This window comes from Prionailurus viverrinus, chromosome C2 (genome assembly GCF_022837055.1).
Source record: "Prionailurus viverrinus isolate Anna chromosome C2, UM_Priviv_1.0, whole genome shotgun sequence".
NCBI lineage: Eukaryota > Metazoa > Chordata > Mammalia > Carnivora > Felidae > Prionailurus > Prionailurus viverrinus.
In genome coordinates, this window is record NC_062569.1 from 77,261,401 (window position 1) to 77,281,585 (window position 20,185).

At 38.6% G+C, this 20,185-nt stretch overlaps 1 protein-coding gene across 8 annotated transcripts in view; it reads left to right on the plus strand.

Annotated features, from left to right (window-relative positions):
- The window catches only part of MAP3K13 (mitogen-activated protein kinase kinase kinase 13), a 175,336-nt gene that overhangs the window by 111,714 nt on the left and 43,437 nt on the right, over nt 1-20,185 (plus strand). For 7 of the 8 annotated variants that reach the window (XR_007155484.1, XM_047874198.1, XM_047874196.1 and 4 more), the window contains one exon: nt 12,672-13,231. Coding sequence is in view for 6 of the 8 variants with exons in the window: in XM_047874198.1 (XP_047730154.1) it covers nt 12,757-13,231 (475 nt within the window). In the remaining 2 variants the exon portion in view is untranslated. Of the gene's footprint in view, nt 1-12,671; nt 13,232-20,185 lie in introns of those variants that run through there. The other variant, XM_047874203.1, reaches the window with a different exon arrangement.

Below are 20,185 nucleotides of genomic sequence, written 5' to 3' on the forward strand. Positions count from 1 at the left end.
AGCTAAGATGTGGAAGCAATTTGTGTCCATTGATTAGATGAATGGATAAAGATGTGGTATGTGTGTGTATTTATGTGTGTGGGGGTGTGTATATATGTGTGTGTACACACATACACACAGGAATATTGCTTAGCCATAAAAAAAGATGAGATCTCGCCATTTGGGACAACATGGATGGACCCTATAGGGTATTATTCTAAGTGAAATAAGTCAGGCAGAGAAAGACAAATACCATGTGATTTCACTTATGTGTGGAACCTAAAAAACAAAACAAATGAACAAACAAAAAACAGACTCATAAATACAGAGAACAAACTAATGGTTGCCAGAAATCAGGAGGAGGGATGGACAAAATGGGTCAGGGGAAGTGGGAGATACAGACTTTCAGTTATGGAGTGAATAAATCATGAGTATGAAAGGTACAGCATGGGGAATACAGTCAATGGCATTGTACTAGCATTATATGGGGACAGATGGCGACTACATTTATGGTGAGCACAGCATAACATATAGAGTTGTTGAATCACTATGTTGTATGAATTGTGTCAACTCTATTTCAATTTTAAAAAGATAAATTAATAATAATAATGAAGTATATGTTTTCATAGATGGCCTAATCACTTTGACCAAACTTCCCACTTCTCACACCTCACAGTCCTCCAAGTATTTTTCATTAGCTTACCCCAATGTTTACAAATCCTCCTGCTTTTTGTCCCTCTCCTCTATTGCAATAGTTTTAAATAAAGTCTTTCTTGCCTTTTTAACTGTTAAATTTTAAAATAAAATATATGTTTTTATTTGATCTTACTCCTTTAAGTATATAGTTATTATTAATAAGCATATACTTTCTTACTTAAAAATAAAATGTTTGTTAATTTAAAATATAAATAGGAGACTTTTACTGAGTGCTTACTCTGTGCCAGGTAGTATGTTAAGCACTCTGCAAGTGTTATTTAATCCTCATTACAACCCTATGAGGTAGATACTCTTATTATTCCAGTTTTTCATAATGGAAACTGAGGCACACAAAGATAAGAAACTTTCCCACGGACAGAATCAGCATTAGGACCCAGAGAGTTTGAATCCAGAGCTCACTAATTTTACTACAATATTAAATTTATCACGTAAGGACTATTTTTTATAATTTTCTAAGTTTGTGGGAAGTTGCCACTGTACAGAGTTCTCTAGGCTTAGAGCTACAGCAAACTTTTTAGACTCTGTCCTGGACATAAGCCTTCCTTAGGAAAGTGAAGGCAAACTGCCTGAAGGTAGTAACATTGCTGAAAGTTAGGTGACACAAGAGTGGGGTTAGGCAATCCCTGAAAGGCAGAGCACCTAACATGGTGTGAAACCATCCATATCTCTAGGGCAGAACATTCCATGATCTCCCTTGGGACCACGGTTCTGCAATGATTCTCTTATGTTCTAATTGCCCTTTTGTTTAAAGTATAAGCAGCCTTTTCCTAGAGATATTTTCTTGAATCAATAAAATTAACTCCTAATTTAACATAGCAATTAAGAAACATGGCAATTCATTTTTTCTCCCAAATATTGAAATGACATAGCATTGATACTCTCCTAAACATTACTATAGCTACATACAACCTTCCCTCTTTTTTCAATTTAATTAAACCCTGGAATGTAAAAAAAATAAATAAAAAATAAAAATAACCGCTATAATTAAATTACACACAAAGGAAATTAAATATGAAAAAGAAGCTGTATACACTTGAGATTATCCTCTTCTGTTTTCCATCTTACTTTTGCCCTTTTGACCCCATGTCTCTGTTTATTGATTCTTTGTGTCTTCATTTATAATTTCATATGAATGTTAAAAGCTCAATGTGTCTCAGTTTCTAAGTGTATTGATCTTTCCCCGCCTTCTTTTCCTCTTTTTCTCACTTTTCCACTTAAGAAAAACTTACCTTCCATTTTCCCTTTCTCTCATGTCCCTTGATTTCACATATATATTGAGCATATTGACATATGTCTTCTTATTCTAGTTTTTCTAGTTAAAGACTTGGATAGTTAGCAAGTATTGAGGATTCAGTGCGTATTGGGTGTGTTATCTATACATGATCTCATGCAATTCTCTAGTCTCTTAAGTGCGTGGGATCTGGTGTTATACCAGTTATAAATATAATGAAATTGAGGTTTAGAGAGTTCAGTGCAAGTTAATGATGAGGATTTGAATCCAGGTCTATCTTCCTACAGTGCTTTCCCTCCTATCCCCTCACAATATTTCTCTCCATATCATGAAGTGCATAGAAGGTTCTGATTGATTGATTGGGAAATAATTTTAAGGTGTGCATTATAGCCCAAATTTTTAAAAATAATTTTAATTTTAAATAATAATTAAAAAAATTTTTTTAACGTTTTATTTATTTTTGAGACAGAGAGAGACAGAGCATGAACAGGGGAGGGTCAGAGAGAGGGAGACACAGAATCCGAAACAGGCTCCAGGCTCCGAGCTGTCAGCACAGAGCCCGATGTGGGGCTCGAATTCACGGACCGCGAGATCATGACCTGAGCCGAAGTCGGCCGTTCAACGGACTGAGCCACCCAGGCGCCTCTTAAATAATAATTTTAAATTAATTTCAACTGTCATTTCAGTTGTCCTCCTGAACTATTTATCTTTTTATGCTATTAGTCATTTAAAATTTTATTTTATTTTTGTTATGTTTTTGTTGAAGGATAGTAGAGTTGACACAGTGTTCCATTAGTTTCGCGTGCACAGCATAGCGATCAACAACTCTATATGCTACGCTATGCTCACTACTATTGTAGCTACCATCTGTTAACCATATAACACTCTTACAATACCATTGACTGTATTCCCATGACTTATTCATTCCATGACTGGAAGCCTGTACCTCTCACTCCCTATCACCCAGTTTGCCGATTTCCCCACCTCCATCTGGCATCCACCAGTCTGATGAATTATTTATCTTAGAGCCATAGATATCCAAAAAGAGAAGTGGAAGGCATAAACTAATAGGCAAAGAAAAGAAGAAAAGGGACTAGCATTCATTGAGTGCTTACTATGTACTGGAAGCTTTTACCAGGGACTAATTCAAGTTCATAATTCTACGTATTTTGTAAGCCTCCTTTTCCTTTTTTTTTTTTTTTTAATTAGGGTATTTATCTTCTACTTTTCCACGGATAGCTATTTTGCTCACAGTTCCTAAAGGTAATCCTTTACCAAAGGACGTTTTTGTGATCCTAAATGCAAGAGTTCTAGTGCCTTTGCATGCTATTCATCTTGACCTTAGAAGTTGGAAATAATCACAACACTTAGATACACCCTTGTCTCTTCATCTGTCTTGAGTTTCCAGTCTCTTAGTCATGATTATTCTACCTTCTCCAGCTTGAATATGATCCTTACTAGTCAAAAAGGTAAAAACAAAATAGGAGTTGTCAACTTTTGTTTCCTCGTTGTCATCTGTTTTTATTCTTTTGTTTTCAGTTTATAATTATTCTTAAGCTGTTTGCAAGCCTTAGCAAACACTGACAGTTAGGTTTCTCAACAACGTCCTTAACATTTCATACGATTTTTCGTATATGCAAAAGTAGTAAAGCTTTTAGTCTATGTGTATAAAGCAACAGATATTTGGATTGAAAACTTCTTACTAAAAGAGTAATGCATGCTAATACTAGAAATTTGGGGAAATATAAAACATTTAAAAGAACAACAGTGATAACCACTGTTGACCTTTTAAACCTATTTTCTTATGTTCTTGGAATGCATATATAATTATTTTTGTATTTATTAATGTTTGTATATTTAAAGGCATATATGTCTATATCTTTATATTTAAGACATTTTAAGTAAACTTATCTAGCTACTACAAGTCAGATTTAGGTCAGAAAATGTTGATTCTATTCTGGAATATTTGTACTTACCACAGTCCATATTATTTATTAAAGACATATGAAGTTATGGGGAAGTCATTTCTTTAGTCAAGAAATATGTTTAGCATTTGAGGCATTTAGCATTTAAGGTATATTTGAAGCCTCACAAATTTCTATTTCTTGATAAATTTACAGTCTACAACTCTGAAAATAAAGCATCTTTATTCATTTTTAAACCTACATAATAATAGGGGTGCCTGGTAGGCTCAGTCGGTTAAGTGTCTGGCTTTGATTCAGGTCATGATCTCATGGTTTGTGAGTTAGAGCCCCACATCGGGCTCGTGGTGACAGGGTAGAGTCTGCTTCAGATCTTCTCTCTCCCTCTCCCTCTGCCCTTCCCTCCATCTCAAAAATAAGTAAACATTTAAAAATTTTATTTGAAAAACCTACATAAAAATTATTTTAGCTTTAATCGTGATTGTATTTATAGGTACTTGTATTCAGAAAGTAATATTACCATGGAGAATTTGCCGTTTTTTAATTGTTATATTTTGTTGGCTCTAGCATACTTTCAATATTATTAAGTATTCACAATCTTAATGAAAAATATATGTAAATTTTAGGCACTGAAACAATATTTTTGAATGCATGATTGTTGAATGAAATATTATAAAGATGAGGAATGAGGTAGGTCAGTGAATTTGGTTGATATGAGGTTATTGTCCTTTCTTTTTTTTTTTATAGTCATGTTTTATTTTTATTTAAAAAAATTGTAACGTTTATTTTTTTTTTCAATATATGAAATTTATTGTCAAATTGGTTTCCATACAACACCCAGTGCTCATCCCAAAAGGTGCCCTCCTCAATACCCATGGTTATTGTCCTTTCAAATAGGAGTTTCAGTAGATGATTCACAGTTAAGAGACCAAGTTAGAGGTAAGGTGCAATTGTAGACAACTCTTTTTTTAAGTTTAAACTCATTCTTTTTTGTAAGAAAAAAATTTTTTTAATGTTTATTTAGTTTTGAGAGAGAGACAGACAGACAGAGTGCAAGCAGGGGAGGGGCAGAGAGAGAGGGAGACACAGGATCTGAAGCAGGCTCCAGGCTTTGAGCTGTCAGCACAGAGCCTGACGTGGGGCTCGAACTCACAAACTGTGAGATCACGACATGAGCTGAAGTCTGGTGCTTAACCGACTGAGCCACCCAGATGCCCCTGTTTGAACTCCTTCTAAAAGCACTAAATTATTATTCTCTTGCCCCACGTTTTATGTATATGATCTTATACTTTACATTCTTTAATTTTGTGAATCTTTTGACTGATTTTCATAGCTATAATTGATTTTATTTATTTTGTGCTTTAACTTCTGTACTGGTTGCAGGGTTTTTTTCTTTCAGGACTTTGAGTATTTCATGCCACTCCCTCTGGCCTGCAAAGATTCTGTTGAAAAATGAGCTGATAGCTTTATGGGGTTTCCCTAGTATGTACCTATTTTCTTTTCCCTTGACACTTTTAAAATTCTCTATCACTACTTTTGGCCATTTTAATAATTATGTGTCTTGGTGTAGACCTCTTTGGGTTGATTTGTTTGGGGACTCTCTGTGCTTCCTGGATCTGGATTTCTGTTTACTTCACCATATTAGGGAAGTTTTTAGCTATTATTTCTTCAAATAAATTTTTTGCTCCTTCTTCAGTCTCTTCTTCTGGGATCCCTATAATGCAAATGTTATTATGCATGATGATATCACTGAGTTCCCTTAACCTATTCTCATTTTTAATTATTCATTTCCCTTTTTGCTTTTCATCTTGATTGCTTTTCATTACCCTGTCCTCCAGGTAGCTGATATGTTCTTCTGCTCCTCTAATCTGCTCCTCATTCCCTCTAGTGTGTTTTTAACTTCAGTTATTGAGTTCATCATGTCTTACTGGTTCTTTTTTATATTTTCTATCTCTTTGTTGAAGATCTCACTGAGATCCTTCACTCTTTTTTCAAGTTGAGTGAATATCTTTACGACCATTACTTTCAATTCTTTATCAGGCATATTGCTTACCTCTGTTTCATTTAGCTCTCTTGCTGTGACTTTGTCATGTTCCTTCATTAGCACATATCCCTCTGTCTCCTCATTTTATCCCTCTGTGTCTGTTTCTGTGTGTTAGGAAAGTCATTTATGTCTCCTGATCTTGAAAAAATAGTGGCCTTTTGAAGAAGAGGTCTTGTTGTGCCCTGTAGCATAGTATCCGCTGTTCACCAAAACCAGCACTTCAGGGGAATCTCCTATGTGGGTTGTGTGCACCTTACTCTTGTGGCTGAGCCTCATTTGCCTTCAGTCCATCTAGCTGCAATGGCCCACTTTGCCTGTCGTGGGCCAGGTTTGGTTCCTGTGCTAAAGGGCAGGTCTGGGGCTGCTGTAAGCTTGTATTTGGTCAGTGTCAACAGTAAGACCAGATACCTGCCCTCAGTTCATTTGCCCAGGCCACAATCAAATGCAGGACACTCTCCCCACATTGTCCCCTGAGAAGCTTTCACTGATGGGCAGGTCCTGCAGACAAACTGGATACCTGCCTCCAATCCCTCTGCCTGGGCTGCAGTGACCCTGAACTCCAGGGCTCTCTCCCTATGCTGCCTTTGAGAGGTTTTTGTTGGTAGGCAAGGCCAGCAGTAGGATCAGATGACTGCCCCCAGACTGTATGTTGGGGCTACAGATGTACTGATTGGCAGGGCACTCTCCACGCTGTCAGTTATAAGGTTTGCCTCCTGTGGCTGTAGTGGAACTGGTGTGTGTGGTTACCTCCCCCTCTCCAAGGCAGGAGTCACTTTGCAGTGGTGCTGGTCCCTGCTGGGGCTGCTTGCAGGATGAGAAGTGGCTGGAGCTGCTTTGTAGGGATGTGTAGGCCACTCTTTTGATCTAATTTAAATCACATACTTATGATTTTTTACGTTCCATTAGAAAAAGCTATCTATTTTTTTCTTTAAGTTCAAATCAGGATCTTATTAACAGACCTCTAGCCTGGGAAGATCAATTTTATGTTATTACTACAAACAAGTAGCTTAATCCCAGTTTTAAAATGGGAATGATGCCTTAGTAGCAGAAATGTCTCTTATGCCCTAGATACTGTTATATGAATTGTAGAGATGGAAGAGTTGGATTTATTTTAAGGCCAGAAAATGCCAAGCAAAGAGAAGACAGCTTGGGAATAGCTTAACGCCATTCAAGAAATCTCAGCAATAATTCTTAATTTATAATTTTATTCAATTTTAGTTATACCAAAAACTTTATCTATGGGGCAAATTCTTCCAAAATCTTTGACATACTCATATTTATGGTATAAAACTCAAAACCTAATCTATTATAAAAGTACCCTTTATTAGCAACTTGGAAATTTTTGTATTATATAAGAAAAGCACAAGAACTCAAGGGCTGTCTGGCCACATCGCTTCTTCCATTCCCTTTTCTCTGTGCCGAATCCATTTTGGCACAAAGCCAAGGTAATTTCCAGAAATTGGCAGTGCCCAGGCAAATGCACAGCTGCTACCGTCTCCAGCCCCTACCTACTAATTTTGCACAAACCACTTCCTCCTCTTGGAGCTGAGAAATTCACAGGGCAAGGGAAATGTGCCGGGAGGGCAGATATGGAAGCGCAACCTTGTGCCTCTGGCAGATTCAAAAGCCCTTAAAGGTAACAGCAGCATCACCTCCCCTGCACCCCTGCTCACAGAGCTTCCTACTGAGAAAGGTGACATTCCAACCTTGCCCTTTTACCCTCCTGCTCTTCCTTATCTTTCTCCATTTGACTCTCAATGTTTAAAGATTTTGCCTCATTTCTTTTTTCTGTTTTCATTTTTAACATTTTCTGGTCAATACTAGCTTTGACTTCTCATGAATTGAAAGATCCAAACAGTTGCCATGAGGGTGCCTGAGCCAAATCTGGACGGGGAGAGAGGCACTGAGATGGCAAAGGAGCAGTTAGAGTGGGGCTGCCTGTGTTGCCTGTTTGCACTTACCAGCTTCTTCACTGTGCAGTGGCAGTGTGTGGGTGTGTTCACATACACACAGGTAAAATTTAGCTATCTTTATCCTCCTACACTCTTCTTAAACGTAGTCAGCTCTGATCATATTTTAAGACAGTCACGGGATGATTTCTTTCCCTTTGTCCTTGTGCCTCTCCATTTCTCTGCCTTTGTTGGTTGAGATTGGACCTGATATTCTTGGTGAGCAGAGGGAAGCCTCTTGGACTGTACACATCTTTATACATGCCTTGAGGTTCCCCTTGCTTGTGCCCCCTCCCAGAGCACTGCTGAGTTGCCAGTAGCTGGATGGCCTGTCGCGGCTCTGTTGACTGGTACAGTCATCCCTCTAGGTGGATACTTGTGCTTTCTTGAGAGTGTCTTTAGTGCATGTAAAATAACAGTGAGAATTACTATTGTTTTTGTCATCAATGATCATGATACCACGGCTATTTGTATCTCTCTCTGAATAAACAACCAACCAGACTAGGGAAAGACTGTAGGATGAGGAAGGAGAATTCATTTCCAGCTCTGCCACTGATTAGCTGTTGCGTTGAGCAAGTCAGCAATATCATAGGAATTTGAATTTGAACATATGAATGTTATTCTCATAGGTAAAGCAAGTCGTTTGGACCATATTCCTTGCTAGACATTCCTTGATAAATGTCAAACCAAGGGGCACCTGAGTGGCCCAGTCGTTTACGTGTCTGACTCTTGGTTTCTACTCAGGTCATGATCTCACAGTTGGTGTGTTTGAGCCCTGCATCAGGCTCTGCATTGACAGCATGGACCCTGCCTGGACTCTCTCTCCCTCTCTCTTTGCCCCTGCCCTGATGTGCTCTCTCTCTCTCTCTCTCAAAATAAATAAACTTCAAAAAAAAAAAAAATCAAACCAAGTGTGATGAGCATGCTGAAGTTCTCTTCCTTAGACTCATTCCCAGTGCCAGGGGGGACTAGTCTGCTTCATGTGCACCCTTAACCTCTTAGAAGTAGGAAAAGGTTACAAAACAAACATGTTTTTCTAACTTTTAGTGCATGAACTCATTACAATGTGGTGTCATTAGGGAGAAACTCAGAATACAAACTGACAAAAATGGAAATTCACCAGGAATTAACATAAAGTTCTATAGTCTGATTCAAAGAACAAATTCCACAAATAGGTGTTTGGCTGAAATTCACATATTCATTTGGGTATTTGCATTACCCTCAAGTCTGATGTGAGCCAAAAGCACGATGTACACCCTGTGCTGTATGGCATAACCATGAGTCCCAGCTGGCAAAGGTAGATTGGAAGTAACTGCTGAGGCAGTGGCCAGGGCAGATAGTATCAAGTCAGCAGTCTTAAAAGACCTCAATCAGAGCAAGGTAAGAGAGGGCAAAGTCAAGAGAGCTCAAGGTTGTGGCAAGAAATCAGCAGGAAAACAAAACGAAGGGATCAGTAATGTGAAAGCTGAGAGATCAGCACAAAAGGAATGGGGTGGGGAGGATAGGGTGACGGGAATGAGGGTCAATTCCGCAAACAGCTATTGCTGTAACAGAGGGCTTCAGCTTTTCTTTTTATTTCTTTTTCCCCCCAACCTTATAGTCCCAGGCAGCTTCCTAGCTCCCAAATTTCTCCATTCCCTAGAATTTAAGTCCACCTCTAAGCTAACCTCATCCAACCCAACCTCATCTCTCTGATTTATTTAAAGGAAAAATCATCTGCATCATTTTATGAACTTTCAGAACCCATATATGAAGGAAAGGCATTACCTTAACTGCTCCCCAACATTAGCTGGCTATTCCATTATTTCTGAGTTACCAAACTTCTCACACATGCCCTGGTGGTTTCTGCTTGCCTCTGCTAATTCCCTTAGCCAACCTGACTTCTTTCTTCTATGGATCTCAAATCATCCTCTTTTCAAAGATTCATCTCAAGTCCTACCTCTTTTTTATTTTATTTTTTAACATTTATTTATTTTTTAGAGAGAGAGCATGAGCACACAAACAGGGGAAAGGCAGAGAGAGAGAGAGACAGGAATCGAAGAGGGCTCTTTGCTGAGAGCAGAAAGCCCGATGTGGGGCTCAAACTTGCAAACCATGAGATCATGACCTGAGCCAAAGTTGGACACCCAACTTTGACTTCCTGGAATGTCAGGTCTCACTTTTACTTGGTTTACCCTCCAGCCCAAACAGCATTTCCTCTATGACATCTCTAGACATATTTGATGTTTATTTTCCTGAGCCCTCATAGCACCTTGTTCATGTCTGTGTACTACATATCTAACCATATGGCTTTTCTCGTCATTTGGTCTTTCCCTCTAGATTTTAAGTTCCTATAGAGTAGAAACATATGTACCATTCATTAATGCCTAACACATTGTATAGCATGTGATAGGAGCTCAATACATGTTTAAATGAATGAATGAGACTTCAAAGGATATGGTATTTTCATTGGTTCATTCACACAAGCTCCTCATAGGCAATGAAAACAAGGCTTAAAATTTGGGTCTCAGAGGGGTGCTTGGGTGGCTAAGTCGGTTAAGTGTCCGACTCTTGATTTCAGCCTCGGTCATGATCTCAGAGTTTGTGGAATCAAGCCCTGCATCAGGCTCTGCACTGACAGTTGGGAGCCTGCTTGAGATTCTCTTTCTCCCCCTCTCTTTGCCCCTCCCCCCCAATGAATAAATAAAAATCTTTAAAAATTTTGGGTCTCCGTAATGCAGATGAGAAATTAATAAAATAGGGATAATTTCTTTTTATCCACAAACCTTAATATAGGATACTACTGAGTCCCCATCACCTTCAGCATAAAATCCAAGTCTTTTAGCCTAGCATACAAAGCTCCTTATAACATAGACCCTGACTTTCTCGCCATTCTTATCTTCCTATGTATACGTATAACCTGCATTCCATCCACTTTGATTTCTCATATACTCCATAGTCTTTCATGCCTCCATGCCTTCGTTCATACTTTCCCCACACCTGTGGCACCCTCTCCGTCTTCTCTCACTCACCCCTCTCCTGCATGCCCGATGAGGTTCTATACTTCCAACACTGATCAATAGTTACCACCTTTGGGTAGCTAGCTCTGAAAGTATCCCTCCCTATTCTGTGCCCCTAGAGCACGTGGTTGATTCATTATAAGCACTATGCTGTCAGTCATTGTTGGTCTGTTTCTTGCTTCCTCTGTAAAGTGAGATTATCTTCATACCCTGACTTCTAATGTATTCTAGATGTTTAATACAGAGTGAAGGAAGAAAGGAATAACTATTATATAGGGATTTGTAAAGAAAGTAAATTTCTGATAATAGACATACATTGAATAAATTTAAGATTGAATTTGCATGATCTGGACAATCTGGAACAATCCCATGTCTTTCCTTTCAGAGGTTGGGTTTCCCTGAAAAATTGGTGCTAATGGACATATCAGAAGCAATTAATAAGTTTAAAACACTGGGGCTTAGTCTGTGCCCCAGAATTGGTTTAGTACAGTAAAAACAAATTTTATATCTTAGGAATTTATCTTGTCACATACTGAAGACATTTATCTAAATGACTTAATGAATACTTTAGAAAGTAAAACAATGTCCCAATAGATAAAACACTAAAGAAATTAGGAAAAAAATGAGCAGGATATAGTTTTTAATAAAAGTGTGTGTATCAAGATATTTAACTTCTGTTTGGGAAGGGAAATGTTTTTTTTCTGATTATAAACCTAATATATATGTCTTAGTCTGTTTAGGCTGCTATAACAAAAATACCATAGACCAGGTGGTTCAAAGAACAAATATGTATTTCTCACAGTTCTAGAGGCTAGGAAATCCAAGATCAAGCCACTGGCATGTTCTATATGTCTGGTAAGGTCCTCCTTCCTGGTTCAGAGACAGCTGTTTTCTCACTGTGTCCTCACATGGCAGAAGAGGAAATACTGGGAGCTCTCCAGTATTTTTTTTTTTTTTGAGCAAGAGAGAATGAGGAGAGAGAGAGAATTTTAAGCAGGCTCAATCCCACAACCCTGGGATCATGACCTGAGCTGAAATCAAGAGTCAGACAGTCAACCAACTGAGCCACCCAGATGCCTCACTCTGGGATCTCTGTTATAAGGGCACTAATCCTCTGAGGGCTCCACCTTTCTGACCTAATCATTACATCCCAAAGACCTCACTTCCAAATACTATCACATTGGGGATTGGGTTTCAACATACAGATTTTGGAGGAGGGGGACACAAACATTCACTTTATAGCAACACGTTAATGCAGAATGCTTGGAATATTTTGAGAAACACAACGACATAAGCCTCTCCCAAATCTAACCACCTAGAATTAACAAAAGTTAGTAGTTAACAATAGTTAATTCTTGGAGTGTATTCTTCCAGTCTTTTTTCTTACACACATACAAATATGTGTTTATGTGTCTTTTCAAATAAAAGTTGGGGGATGGTTTAAACAGATGATGGGGATTGAGTGCACTTGTGATGAGCACCAGGTGATGTATGGAAGTGTTGACTCACCATATTATATCACCTGAAACTAATATTATGCTGTATGTTAACTAACTGGAATTTAAATATGAATTTTTTAAAAATGTAAGGGTTTATGTTGTACATATTGTTCTCACCTGTTTTTTATATTAACATGTCTTGAACGTTTTCTCAGGTTAGTAAATACTCTTCTACAGCATCATTTTTAATTGCTGCACAGTATTCCATCATGTGGATGTATTTATTTAACCAATCCCCATTGTTTCAATATTCTTGTTATTAAAAACAGAAGTGTAGTAGTGTGGGTGACGAAAGGAAGGGTGAATTCATGTCCTCCTCCTGTTTTCCCAGGTTTTGGAGCCCTCTCTTGCATCAGAACTCTGTCCTCCTAATCCTCTGAGTGTCATCTCAGGATCCTGGGCACACTCATGGCACGATGGCCAACCCTCAGGAGCACCTGAGCTGCTCCTCTTCCCCACACTTACCCTTGAGTGAAAACAGAACCTTCAATGGACTACAAGATGAGCTCACACCTACGGGGAGCCACCCTTCACCCAAGCTCCTTAAGGACCCGCAGGAAAAGGGGGGAGTACACGCAGAGCTAACCGAGAACATGAACAGCCCCATCACCACAACAGTGTTGACGAGTGTGAGCGAAGATTCCAGGGACCAGTTTGAGAACAGCGTTCTTCAGCTAAGGGAACAAGATGAATCGGAAATGGCCGTGTCTCAGGGGAACAGCAACACCACGGACAGAGAGAGCACAAGTGGAACCGAAGACATCAAGATTCAGTTCAGCAGGTCGGGTAGCGGCAGTGGTGGGTTTCTGGAAGGACTATTTGGATGCTTGAGGCCTGTATGGAATATCATTGGCAAGGCATATTCCACTGATTACAAATTGCAGCAGCAAGGTAAGTTAGAGCGTGGATTTGGGAAACATTTCCTGTATAAACATACCACCACCATTCACTGGACAACCTTTGATTTAAAAAACTGGTGCCAATCAAAAAGAATGAAATCTTGCCATTTGCAACTATGTAGATGGAATTACAGGGTATTATGCTAAGCAAAATTAGTCAGTCAGAGAAAGACAAATATCATACGACTTCACTCATATGAGGACTTTAAGATACAAAACAGATGAACATAAGGGAAGGGAAGCAAAAATAATATAAAAACAGAGAGTAAGGCAAAACATAAGAGACTCTTAAATATAGAGAACAAACAGAGGGTTACTGGAGGGGTTGTGGGAGGGGGGATGGGCCAAATGGGTAAGGGACATTAAGGAATCTACTCCTGAAATCATTGTTTCACTATATGCTAGCTAACTTTGATATAAATTAAAAAAATAAAAAGAAAACTAGTATCAGATGAATACCCCATACCAACCTCCTATAAACCTTCTGACTGGAACAGATTCATATTTGGTTGGTCTTTTTTTCGAAGCCCATCTTTTGCAGCTGTCCAGTCAAGTGGTGTCAAGTAAGGTACATAAAGACAATCCACAGCGTTATGAGGAAGAAGATGTTACAGCTCCTGTTCCTCCTATCATCATTTTAAATTTCTATTTTCATGTGTGTTTTCATATATATTTGGTATTTGAATAAAGCTGTACAGATACATAATTTATAAATAAATCACATAGTGAATGCATGTTTAAAAATTTTTTGTTGAGGGGTTACCTGGGTGGCTCAGTCGGATAAGCGTCCCACTCGTGATCTCAACTCAGGTCTTGATCTCAGGGTCGTGAGTTCTAGCACCACGTTGGGTTCTGCACTGGGCGTGAAGCCTATGGAAAATTTTTTATTGAAAATTTATTCAGTCAAAAAGTCTGATGGCCACTGGGTTGATTCTAAGCCAGACAGAAGCCACATGGTTCTGTGCCTGAAAATTGCTGCCCTATCATAGGTTGTAGTAAAAAGGAATCATTTTCTTTTTTTTAATTATTTTTTTTAAATGTTTATTTTTGATAGAACACAAGGGGGGGAGGAGAAGAGAGAGACGGAGACACAGAATCTGAAGCAGGTTCCAGGCTCTGAGCTGTCAACACAGAGCCTGACGCAGGGCTCGAACCCACAGAACAGACTGTGAGATCATGACTTGAGCTGAAGTCAGTCACCCAACTGACTGAGCCACCCAGGCTCCCCAAAAGGAATCATTTTCTTACAGCCAGGTCACAGAAAGCTCACGTTGTGAGGAAAGAACAAGTATCTAACCAATCTTGAGAAGCATTATTATGTCTAGATCTCACAGCTTTTGGAAAAGTAAATTAACTCCCATCATTGTGTAATTTACATATTCATATATACCGATTCAAGCATTATGCATCTGAAGAGAACACATGGCCCTAGTGTTCTTTATAACTCCATTTATATTCCTTAAAAGAATTTTTTTCTTCCTGGTATCAAAAGTAATATATGTAGAAAGATTGGTAACTTACAAGTAAGTTTCCCCCAAAAAGTAAAACTATTTATCTGTGATCCCTAGTTTCCACTATTAATGTTTTTGGTATATATATTAGTCTTATTGTGTGTGTGTTTGTGTGCTTTAATAGATACAGAGTTAAACTAGTTACGCTTTTTCACTTCACATGGTGAACATTTCCCATATCATGAAACATACTTCCTCAGCATTTTTAATGCTTGCATTATATTAAATTGCATGAATGTGCTAAGATTTATTTAAGCAATCCTCAATCGCTTGGCAGTTTGCTGTTTTTAGTGATCATAAGCTACACTGCAACGAACATCTGTTTACTATTTAATTTTCACACATATCTTTGATTATGTCTGTGATTATTTTTAACATGTCTTTGGTTTCCTTAGGATAAGTTCTTAGAAGAGGGAGTGGTTGGGTTAAGAGGGTTTGTGGCTTTTTAAGGCTTTTGATAGGTATCTTGGTAGCCTCACGTAAATGATTTGGTTAACAGTTCTCTCATCAAGACATTTTGGAAAGGACCGGAAATATAGATCAGAAATGAGACTGTTTTATTTATTTTATAACTGCATGCTGGACTCTGTGACTCTCTTAAAAACATGTTCATCTCTTTCAGTCGAGACTGTTGCTGGCTTTTCCACAACAGCCAGCTGACATCAGTCACCACTTTTCTCATTTTTTTCTTTTCTCATTTTCTCATATTTCTGAAATACCTTCTCTTAACCAATACCAGCCTCTCCTTCTATACCCCTTCTATACCCTCTCCTTCTATACCCCTTGGGATTTGTTGGCAAATCTATCGATCCCAGGTATGCTTTCCGGGATTTGTCAATCACAATATCCATTCCTGCTCCATGCAGTAATTCTTTGTCAGTCCCCAGGATGTGTCTGTCTGCCTGTCTCTCTCTGTCTTTCATACATCCTCCCATCCCATTCACCCTGCACATTCCACCTTTGTTTCCCCCGCTATGGTCTTAAGCCTTCAAGGAAGTTAAAAAGCTGTCCCTTGTCACACAAACTTTAGGGGTTTCTATGTTAAACAGTATTATTATTTTAAAACTTGGGAATAAAGATAAACACAAAGAAGAAAATAAAAATCACTTGTCATCCCACAACCCAGAGATAACCGCCCTCAATTTATTACTTCTTTAAAAGTTCCTTCTTCTCGGGGGGCCTGGGTGGCGCAGTCGGTTAAGAGTCCGACTTCAGCCAGGTCAGGATCTCGCGGTCCTGATGGCTCAGAGCCTGGAGCCTGTTTCCGATTCTGTGTCTCCCTCTCTCTGCCCCTCCCCCGTTCATGCTGTGTCTCTCTCTGTCCCAAAAATAAATAAACGTTGAAAAAAAAAATTAAAAAAAAAAAAAGTTCCTTCTTCTCTACTTAGACATAAAACCTACTAATATCTGCTTATGTGATGAACTGCATTTGGTTTTTAGGGTCTTAACTTGTCCAGTCTAATAATTATTTTGGTGGTAATTTGGAGGTCTCGGGACCCAAATGTAGGTTCAGGCTCATAAAGAGGAGCAACGGATACATCTTATGTGTCTGTCAACAGGAGCTTTACAAACTTTTGAATTATCCTGTAAACTTGTATTTAATTGTCTTCCAATTGATTATGTGACTTTCAGAAAGGCTTATTTCAAGAGTAAATAAGAAACCGGCCTGGTCAGCTTAAGCTTACAAGGCAGCTTATAGCTGCCTAACTCCTCAGCAGATGACAGGATACCCCACTGCAGGCTGGTGTTACTGGGGGCCGTGAAAGAGATTCACTAGCCAGAAACTAGGTGTAGTTTTTTTCCTTGTCAGCTCTGGGATCAGGGAGCTAATCTTTAATCCTGGATTACAGTCAACCAGAGGATAGCCCACAGAACAGATGTGTCTCTGCATTTGGTATACTTACAAGGAAATTTCACTTGATTTTTCAAAAATTTTAATGACATCTTCATCTCCCATTTAGTATTTGGTAGTGAAGTCCAAGTAAGGTAGCATGTGTAATTGAAATCTTTTACTGCCAAATAGTTCCCAGTCTTATAGCAAGTATTGTCATAGTCAAGTCTGAATACAAACTAAGGAGAATTTATGCCTTAAAGCGGGGGGGGGGGGGGGGGGGGGGCATGTGGATATTGGAATTAAAATAGTAGTCATAGTGATGAATCATAAGATAAAAGCTGGGGAAGAGTACCAATGAACAGATATAAAAGCAGTAGAAAGTCTGGGACTAATCCTGAACCGAACACAGCCAGGTGGGTCGCTCATCAGCTGTCGGGAGCCTCCAATTTTGCACATCCTCATTATTAACATTCTTTTTTCTATCATTTTCCTATTCATTGGCTGCCAGCTAGATATTGACAGGGACATTGGGATGGGACAAGAGGACTAAACCACATCAATCACTTTTACTTCTGATACTTATGTCCAGTAAAAAGACTGATGGGAAGGTGGTTGAAGTATATGAAGGTTCCTGAATTTCCAGTGTGGTCCCCTCTATTTTTCCATGGATAATTGAGAATTGGCTAAACATAGCTGAATAACACAGGCATGAGCTATTGTTAGCAGAGGAAAATTTTATCCTTTAGTATTGAATCATCAACCTTTTTGGTATTTGAGTGTCGAATGTATTTATCATTTGTATTTTAATTTATTTCTCATTTTATAAAAATAATAAATAATAGGAATTATTTATTTAAAAATATACTAGGGGTGCCTGTGTGGCTCAGTCGGTGAAGCGTCCAACTTCAGCTCAGGTCATGATTTTGCAGTTTGTGGGTTCAAGCCCTGCATCAGGCTCTGTGTTGACAGCTCGGAGCCTGGCGCCTGCCTCAGATTCTTTTTCTCCCTCTCTCTCTGCCCCTCCCCAACTCATGCTCTGTCTCTCTCTCTCTCAAGAATAAAAACATTAAAAAAAATTTTTTAATAAAAAAAATAAGAATATAATAAATCATAGGGGTGCCTAGCTGGTTCAGTCGGTAGAGCATGCAACTCTTCATCTAGGGGTCATGAGTTTGAGCCCCACGCTGGGCATAGAGATTGCTTAAAAATATATATACACTAAAAATATAATAAATTATAATGTAAACAGTATAAAATGATATGAAAAGAAAGAATTATTTAACAAACTGGTTTGGAATCATTAAATAACAATATGAAAGAAATGAACTTGCCTTGGTCCTCACTCCATACACCAAAATAAACTCCAGATGGATGTAAAGGTTAAACTTAAAATAAAATCAACTATAGATCACTCTTAGAAGATTGATTGGGCAGTAGAAGAAATTTCAAAGGAAATGGCATGCATCTATGAAAATATTTCATTCAAAAAATGGTAAAATACAAAGAAAAAGTCTTTTTAAAAATATTCTTTTCATATGTATCGAAGAAATAGAAAACTCCTTCCAGTTTAGAGAACTATAAGACCCCAACAGATAAATGCACAACAGATAAAAATGACCATTCATGCACAGCAGATGTGAGTGTTAAACAGATGTGGAGAAAATATTCTATATGAATTGGCAATCAAAGTAGTGCGAACTTATAAAACACTACTTTACACCTAAATAAATTAGAACCAAAAAGACTATTGACAATATTCATTGCTAACAAAGTTAAAGTAAAAGGGACACACTCATACGTTAATACTGTCAGCAAAAACTAGCGAAATCCTGGGGCGCCTGGGTGGCTCAGTCGGTTGAGCGACCGACTTCAGCTCAGGTCACGATCTCACGGTTGGTGAGTTCGAGCCCCGCGTCGGGCTCTGGACTGATGGCTCAGAGCCTGGAGCCTGCTTCCGATTCTGTGTCTCCCTCTCTCTCTGCCCCTCGCCCGTTCATGCTCTGTCTCTCTCTGTCTCAAAAATAAATAAACATTAAAAAAAAAAAAAAAAACTAGCGAAATCCTGTTGAATGGCAGTTTTGAATGGTACACGAAGAGCCAGGAAACTATACTCTTTAACCTAAGGACTGATTTTGAGGAAATAATATAAAGAAAGAAAAAAGTATCCAATTTAAATCAGCAAACAAAAAGATGGAAAAAGACGGGGTGCCTGGGTGGCGCAGTCGGTTAAGCGTCCGACTTCAGCCAGGTCACGATCTCGCGGTCCGTGAGTTCGAGCCCCGCGTCGGGCTCTGGGCTGATGGCTCAGAGCCTGGAGCCTGTTTCCGATACTGTGTCTCCCTCTCTCTCTGCCCCTCCCCCGTTCATGCTCTGTCTCTCTCTGTCCCAAAAATAAATAAACGTTGAAAAAAAAAATTTTTAAAAAGATGGAAAAAGAAAAGGTAAAAGGGTACAGTAAGCAACTATTAAAGCCTATAATAAAACGTGTAAATACATGGGAAATAATACATCAAAAAAGTAGAAAAGGTTATATGTCACATACAACTTTTACATAGCTATATCCATACAAGCAAAGACCAGAAGGTTAGATGAAAACTGAATACAGAATGGGATTGCAGATAAAATACTTTCTTTTGTTGTTTTTTCTAATATTTTCTAGTGTTTCTAGCATTTAACAGTAAATAAAAATTGAGTAAATAGGGGGAAAAACACCCAAAGGTATCTAATTTTAGTAGTTATTATATTAAAAATTAGGATAACTTGGGCATTTATGAAGTGTCTCAGAAAAATATTGCCCCATATGTTCTTGTCCCAGAATCCAGTAAGAGTACTTTACTGAGCCCCTGAATGGCCAAAATGACACTGTGTTTAGTTCTTCACTGGACCCCTAACCACTAAACCCCTCTGACAGTATGCCATCGATATCCGGGTCCTGTGTGTGCTGCACAGATAAGCCCTTGGGGATAGAAGTGAGACCGTGTGAGACACTTAACTCCTGTCAGTCCCTCGAAGCCAGCAAGATACTCGAAGCAGTCAAGGCTTTAAGTTACTCTTTCCCTTCACATCTTACTTGGTATCATTTGTTTGTGTGGTGACTTCATAATTGTGAGCTATCTCTGTTTTAGAGAAATTTGTTTTTAGATAACATCCATCTAACTTCAATAGAGCAGAAACCTTTAATCTGCTCATAGCAGAAAAATGGGTTAAATACCTATGCTATCAACCACCCTCCCTTTTATTTGTTGAGCTCTATGTAATCATATATGGAAGGTCATGTTTTGACCGTTGTAATGAGAAGCCACATCTTATTAAGAATTTACAGAATTTCTTTTCTCTTAAGGTTGAGAAAGTTAGAGAAGAAGGAAATATATTTCCCTTCTAGGTACCGATGACTTCTTTCTGCTGCTTCATCACCATAGTAGATGTGAGTTGATTTGCTTTCAAGACCAGAATATCTTCAAAGCTGACTCAACACTACCTCGTTCAGTGTTCTGCCAACAGTGACCTTTTAGTGATTGGTGATCTAATGAAAGTCTCCCATAACCTTTGACATTGTCATCATCCTCTCCTCACTCCATGGGACTTCGGGTACTTTGATGTT